Here is a 7,396-nt window from a genome sequence, read left to right as displayed (position 1 = left end):
ATAATTAGTTATCAAAAGTACCAGGATTATAATTTTATACGCCAGACGCGCGTTTCGTCTACATAAGACTCATCAGTGACGCTCAGATCAAAACAGTCAAAAAGCAAAACAAATACAAAGCTGAAGAGCACCGAGGACCCAAAATTCCAAAAAGTTTTGCCAAATACGGCTAAGGTAATCTACTCCTGGGGTAAGAAAATCCTTAGTTTTTCGAAAAATTCAAAGTTTTATAAACAGAAAATTTATAATATGACCATATAATTGATATTCATGTCAACACCGAAGTGCTTACTACTGGGCTGGTGATACCCTCGGGGACGAAACGTCCACCAGCAGTGGCATCGACCCAGTGGTGTAAATAGTTATCAAAAGTACCAGGATTATAATTTTATACGCCAGACGCGCGTTTCGTCAACATAAGACTCATCAGTGACGCTCAGATCAAAACAGTCAAAAAGCCAAACAAATACAAAGCTGAAGAGCACCGAGGACCCAAAATTCCAAAAAAGTTTTGCCAAATACGGCTAAGGTAATCTACTCCTGGGGTAAGAAAATCCTTAGTTTTTCGAAAAATTCAAAGTTTTATAAACAGAAAATTTATAATATGACCATATAAATGATATTCATGTCAACACCGAAGTGCTGACTACTGGGCTGGTGATACCCTCGGGAACGAAACGTCCACCAGCAGTGGCATCGACCCAGTGGTGTAAATAGTGATCAAAAGTACCAGGATTATAATTTTATACGCTGATATTCATGTCACAACCGTTTCACAAATGATATTGAATATGTTCCTTACGTCGTAACTACAATCCCCTTCCCTTTCATAAATGTGACCTACCAAATTATTCTATTTACCGGATTTGTAATCACATAAGCAACACGACGGGTGCCACATGTGGAGCAGTATCTGCTTACCCTTCCGGAGCACCTGAGATCACCCCTAGTTTTTGGTAGGGTTCGTGTTGTTTATTCTTTACTTTTCTATGTTGTGTCATGTGTACTATTGTTTTTCTGTTTGTCTTTTTCATTTTTAGCCATGGCGCTGTCAGTTTGTTTTAGATTTATGAGTTTGACTGTCCATTTGGTATCTTTCGTCCCTCTTTTATTTTACAAATAATCTATTGTTGATTAATTTAGACATTCCATCTTTCTTACTGAATGTTGTTGATGTAAGCAATTATAATAGTCAAAATTGAATTCCCTAACGTATAGTCGGTTATAAAAGGCCCCGATATTGTAACACTATTTTCTTAACCCTTGCCTCTTCCCTACATTAAATATACTATTATACTCATCTTCAATATAATGACTGAAGAAGAAAAATTTAACTTCAGAATTGTATTCACAACTTATGAATGGCAAATCAGGAGAACAAAAGATACAAATTTCGCTATTCCTAAGAAATTAAAATTCGCTCGAGAAAATACAACATGTTGTGTTTTTTAAATACATGTGTAGCGGGGTTAAATAGTTATCAAAGGTACCAGGATTATAATTTAGTACGCCAGACGCACGTTTCGTCTATATAAGACTCATCAGTGAATCCTCAAATCAAAATATTTAGCAAGCCAAACAAGTAAAAAGTTGAAGAGCATTGAGGATCCAAAATTTCAAAAAGTTGTGCTAAATGCAACTCACGTAATCTTTGCTTTGGAAAAGAAAATCCTTATTTTTTCGAAAATTCAAAGTTTTGAAATCAGGAAATTTAAAAAATGACCACATTATTGATATTCATGTCAACACAGAAGTCATGGTTAAACGTGTTTTTGAAATCTCAACCCTCCCCCTATACCTCTAGTCAATGTAGAAGAAAACGCACAACAATACGCACAGTAAAACTCAGTTTTTAGAGAAGTCCAAGTCCGATGTCAGAATAGGTAACTAAGGAAAATTAAAAAAAAATGATATTAAAACAAAACACTACTTGCAGTTACTTACATGCCAGCTCGAAACCTCAGTAAAAGTGATCGAAAGATATGTCTACATCATATAAATATCAAGTACAATCCCTCCCGTTAAAGGTTTAGTATTATACCATCATAAAATATTTGAGAAGAACAGATTTGTTTGTCTGTATGTATTTTGGACCTCTTGTCCTTTTTCTCTAACGGCTCAACCATGCTTGACACATCGATCTGTGTCATCCCTGCTATTGAACACTAAAACATGGCCACTGAGCTTGATGGACCAGCAGTAGGTTGTAAATCAGGTTGCATTGCTTGTATTGGTCGGTCCGACATCTCATCATGATTCTTTACTATAACAGTTCCCTCTACCTGTTCATCAACTCCTCACACCATGCCCACGTGTTCTGGTAGATATTTGTGACATGACTGGGTTAGTTTAAACATATTTATTTATAGTGGATTGGGAAACAAGTTTTGCAACTTAAATAAATCCCTTTTCACTTTGCGGGTGCGAGTACTGCCTTGTATCGGCATTAGCCTACTCTTTTTCGAAATCTACAAGGGTGTCTTTAACGTGCAAGAGATATGGCTCTCTCTTAACACGGGTCAGCCATTTATCGTCCCCTTCCGACGGACTATCATCGTTTCCTCAAGACCATTCTCGCGAATGGTGTCAAGGGAGAGCCGAAAATTGAGTTCCTGAAATTTTCATCCCGAACGGGAATTGAACCAGGAACCTTTGTGTTAGTAGTCCGATGCACTAACCACTACACTACGGATCTCGATGACTGGGTTGTTTCCGAGAAATATACTTACTAATTAGAAACATAAGGAATAGAACAGTGTTTATATGGAACACGATGTTGACGTTATTGCTGAGAACGGAAGTAAAATCGCGGTATGAACGTAGTCTAATCTGGGTAAAAACGTGCTATAAGACGAAGCAGTTGAAGCGTAGTAAGAGCGGATAGCTCGTGGTATGGTCGTAGTGAGAACGTGATGAACGTAGAAATATCTTGATAAACGAAGGGAGGTCGCAGAGTAAGCGTAAGAGTGAGAACGGCGTATAATCGTTGTGGGATCGCTGTAGAAGCGTAATGAGAACGTAGTAACATCGTCAAAGCAACGAAAATTAACATTTTCATGCCGCTTATACCGCAACCTCACCACTATCTGAATTTATTTTAGATCGCGGTGAGCGTGGTGCGATCGTGGTCTAGTGGGACTGGGGCTTAAACAACAGTTTAACTCCCTCGGGCAAAAATGATTTTTGATGGATTTAGCTTTCATTTCTGTTCTTATTTGTGACATATAACTCTTCAACCGATTTTGGTAATTATTCGTGGTGAAGGTAAAAAAAAAAAGCACGTCAGAAGCATGACATTTATAAAGTATCGTTCTCATTTTTTTTACCAAATTTGTCAGTAGTTATTTGCATCTATTATTTTACAGCTATAGAAATGGTGACAAATCATGTTTTAAGCATGTGTACAATATGTGTATCTATACATGTAAATGTTCCTCATTTCAGGTGATCTACGATTAGTTTCTAGAAGACTTGAGATATTTCACAACCTAACATGGGGCACAGTTTGCGATGATAATTTTGACGATGCTGATGCTCACGTAGCTTGTACGCAACTTGGCTTCAAGTAAGTATTTCATTTCTTATTAGAATAATATTCTCTACGTGAAAACTATTAGCCTTGTATGGACTATTTTTTCATATATGTTATTTTTAATTAATTATCATTGCCAGAAATAAACACATTTTTTTTTTGAGAAATAAAGTGCCAAGTTCAATTATCGTATACTTGTTTATAAATTGAGCGTATAAGGACCGACTACTAGTAAACTTTTTGGATTCCTACACCTAGGAAGAATTGCTGAAACAGATTTTTTTCGCATAATGAATTCATAAAGATAAATAACAGAAAAACAATTGACGGAAAAAAAATGAAACGTATTTTATTTGAAAAGACTTCAAAATCAAAAAAAATAAATAGTGTAAAATGACGGTCGGCATGGATAACATATTTTAAAAAAGCTCCGTTGGAAGTTGGTCATGATACTATTTGGCTTTAATTTTTTTAAACAGAATGATAAAGTTCTAACACAACACATACATTGTAACTGTTTCTATCCAGGTTTTTATTACAAAAAGTGGTAAATATAGAAAATGTTAGTATTGTTGCCTTTGGTAGAATAAGTAGTACCGTTTCCCTAAATTCCATTTAAATGATAAATTCAACAACTATAACCGTTATATTGATATTTTTTTAAGATAGTAAGAAATTATGTTAACATATTGCTGAAATTGAAAAACAGAGCATTATTTTACTCAATCGAATGTTATGGACAATAACTGTCCTATTGTAGACTAAAACTTTTCAATTTTACATGGAAATCTCAACACAAACATTTACGACTAAAGATACGATGTTTTCGCTTCCTATTTTTAATAAACTTTTTTTATTTGACGGCGTGTATACTTTGACACTATCTTATGGTTTTCATATACATTGTATCTTAACTCGATCGCTATGCCGGTGTAAGAAGTGACGTTTTAGAATTCAACAAACTTACTTTATTTATAACTGAAAAATTATTGAGTCAAATATCTCATTACCACAAATTTCTTAAAACCTTTATGAAATACTACCATATATTTAAAGATTTGGTTTGATAGTTTGACTGTACCTACAAACGAGTGATCATATCCTGTTTTGACGATGACGTTGTTTATCGAACTAGTAAATTTTAATACGATCCAGGTGAACTTATCAACCCTTGAATAAACTTGTTCCAAAAGGTCAATAAAATTAACGGTACCAATTTTCTTGCACCAGATGCGCATTTCGACAATACAGGTCTCTTCAGTGATGCTCGTGGGCAAAATATTTGAAATCCAAAGCTTATATAAAAGATCAAGAGCTATAATCCAAAAGGTCCAAAAAGTATAGCCAAATCCGTAAAAGGAATCAGAGCTTTGCATGAGGGAGATACATTCCTTTATTTATAATAATTTCTAATATTTTGTAACAGCAAATTTTAATGACACAAAAATCCGTATTTTCATGCCAGTACCGAAGTACTGGCTACTGGGCTGGTGATACCCTCGAGGACTAATAGTCCACCAGCAGAGGAAATGACCCAGTGGTAGTAATAAAATTAACGGTACCAATTTTCTTGCACCAGATGCGCATTTCGACAATACATGTCTCTTCAGTGACGCTCGTGGTCAAAATATTTAAAATCCAAAGCTTATATAAAAGATCAAGAGCTATAATCCAAAAGGTCCAAAAAGTATAGCCAAATCCGTAAAAGGAATCAGAGCTTTGCATGAGGGAGATACATTCCTTTATTTATAATAATTTCTATCATTTTGTAACAGCAAATTTTAATGACACCAAAAATCCGTATCTTCATGCCAGTACCGAAGTACTGGCTACTGGGCTGGTGATACCCTCGGGGACTAATAATCCACCAGCAGAGGCATCGACCCAGTGGTAGTAATAAAATTAACGGTACCAATTTTTTTGCACCAGATGCGCATTTCGACAATACATGTCTCTTCAGTGATGCTCGTGGCCAAAATATTTGAAATCCAAAGCTTATATAAAAGATGAAGAGCTATAATACAAAAGGTCCAAAAAGTATAGCCAAATCCGTAAAAGGAATCAGAGCTTTGCATGAGGGAGATACATTCCTTTATTTATAATAATTTCTAATATTTTGTAACAGCAAACTTTAATGACACAAAAAAATCCGTATTTTCATGCCAGTACCGAAGTACTGGCTACTGGGCTGGTGATACCCTCGGGGACTAATAGTCCACCAGCAGAGGCATCGACCCAGTGGTAGTAATAAAATTAACGGTACCAATTTTCTTCCACCAGATGCGCATTTCGACAATACATGTCTCTTCAGTGATGCTCGTGGCCAAAATATTTGAAATCCAAAGCTTATATAAAAGATGAAAACTATAATCCAAAAGGTCCAAAAAGTATAGCCAAATCCGTAAAAGGAATCAGAGCTTTGCATGAGGGAGATACATTCCTTTATTTATAATAATTTCTAATATTTTGTAACAGCAAATTTTAATGACACAAAAAATCCGTATTTTCATGCCAGTACCGAAGTACTGGCTACTGGGCTGGTGATACCCTCGGGGACTAATAGTCCACCAGCAGAGGCATCGACCCAGTGGTAGTAATAAAATTAACGGTACCAATTTCCTTGCACCAGATGTGCATTTCGACAATACATGTCTATTCAGTGATGCTCGTGGCCCAAATATTTAAAATCCAAAGCTTATATAAAAGATGAAGAGCTATAATCCAATAGGTCCAAAAGGTATAGCCAAATCCGTAAAAGGAATCAGAGCTTTGCATGAGGGAGATACATTCCTTTATTTATAATAATTTCTAATATTTTGTAACAGCAAATTTTAATGACACAAAAAAATCCGTATTTTCATGCCAGTACCGAAGTACTGGCTACTGGGCTGGTGATACCCTCTAGGACTAATAGTCCACCAGCAGAGGCATCGACCCAGTGGTAGTAATAAAATTAACGGTACCAATTTTCTTGCACCAGATGCGCATTTCGACAATACATGTCTCTTCAGTGATGCTCGTGGCCAAAATATTTGAAATCCAAAGCTTATATAAAAGATGAAGAGCTATAATCCAAAAGGTCCAAAAAGTATAGCCAAATCCGTAAAAGGAATCAGAGCTTTGCATGAGGGAGATACATTCCTTTATTTATAATAATTTCTAATATTATGTAACAGCAAATTTTAATGACACAAAAAATCCGTATTTTCATGCCAGTACCGAAGAACTGGCTACTGGGCTGGTGATACCCTCGGGGACTAATAGTCCACCAGCAGAGGCATCGACCCAGTGGTAGTAATAAAATTAACGGTACCAGATGCGACCCAGCATTCACACTGTGATTAGATCTTTGAATTGTTTTATTTGTCTAAATATTCATTTTGTTTTCCGTAAATTAAAACCAAACTAAATATTCTTATACACACGTATATAAATTTACGGTTTTATAGTCTGTAGATAACTGTATTTTGGTGTTTTTTACTGCAGAAAAACGCGTGGTGCGCTTGTATTTACTGAATTATCAATTATATTTTTAATAAGATATCAGTTTATATCTCAGTGAATATGATTTTTTTTATCATAAAATCTCCAAGGCTTTTTAAGCTTAGAGTTGGGTTAAGATTTCTCCGATTTCATTTTAAATGAGATGTGTTTTTGAACAAACACACATTTAATGAGTTTTCCGAGCAACAAAAAAAATCAAATCTGACAGAAAATCTTTTCTTTAAACAATTTCTTTAATCATATGATCTCTCAATTCTATTAACCTCACATCTCTTCCATTTCAATTTGCATGTTGTTGATTCCTTCTTTTTCTAAAAGAAACAGTTTCCAATTGGAAACAAGTCAAAATGAAAAAACTTA

The 7,396-nt window shown here is 35.3% G+C and overlaps 1 protein-coding gene across 1 annotated transcript in view; it reads left to right on the top strand.

Annotated features, from left to right (window-relative positions):
• Positions 1-2,172: 2,172 nt before the first annotated feature.
• The window catches only part of LOC134694140 (scavenger receptor cysteine-rich type 1 protein M130-like), a 42,409-nt gene continuing 37,185 nt past the window's right edge, over positions 2,173-7,396 (top strand). The window contains exons 1-2 of the mRNA XM_063555136.1: positions 2,173-2,206; positions 3,445-3,565. Of these exons, the coding sequence (XP_063411206.1) occupies positions 2,173-2,206; positions 3,445-3,565 (155 nt within the window). The remainder of the gene's footprint in view (positions 2,207-3,444; positions 3,566-7,396) is intronic.

This window comes from Mytilus trossulus, chromosome 13 (genome assembly GCF_036588685.1).
Source record: "Mytilus trossulus isolate FHL-02 chromosome 13, PNRI_Mtr1.1.1.hap1, whole genome shotgun sequence".
Lineage (NCBI taxonomy): Eukaryota > Metazoa > Mollusca > Bivalvia > Mytilida > Mytilidae > Mytilus > Mytilus trossulus.
This window is presented reverse-complemented; position numbering and strand designations above follow the sequence as displayed.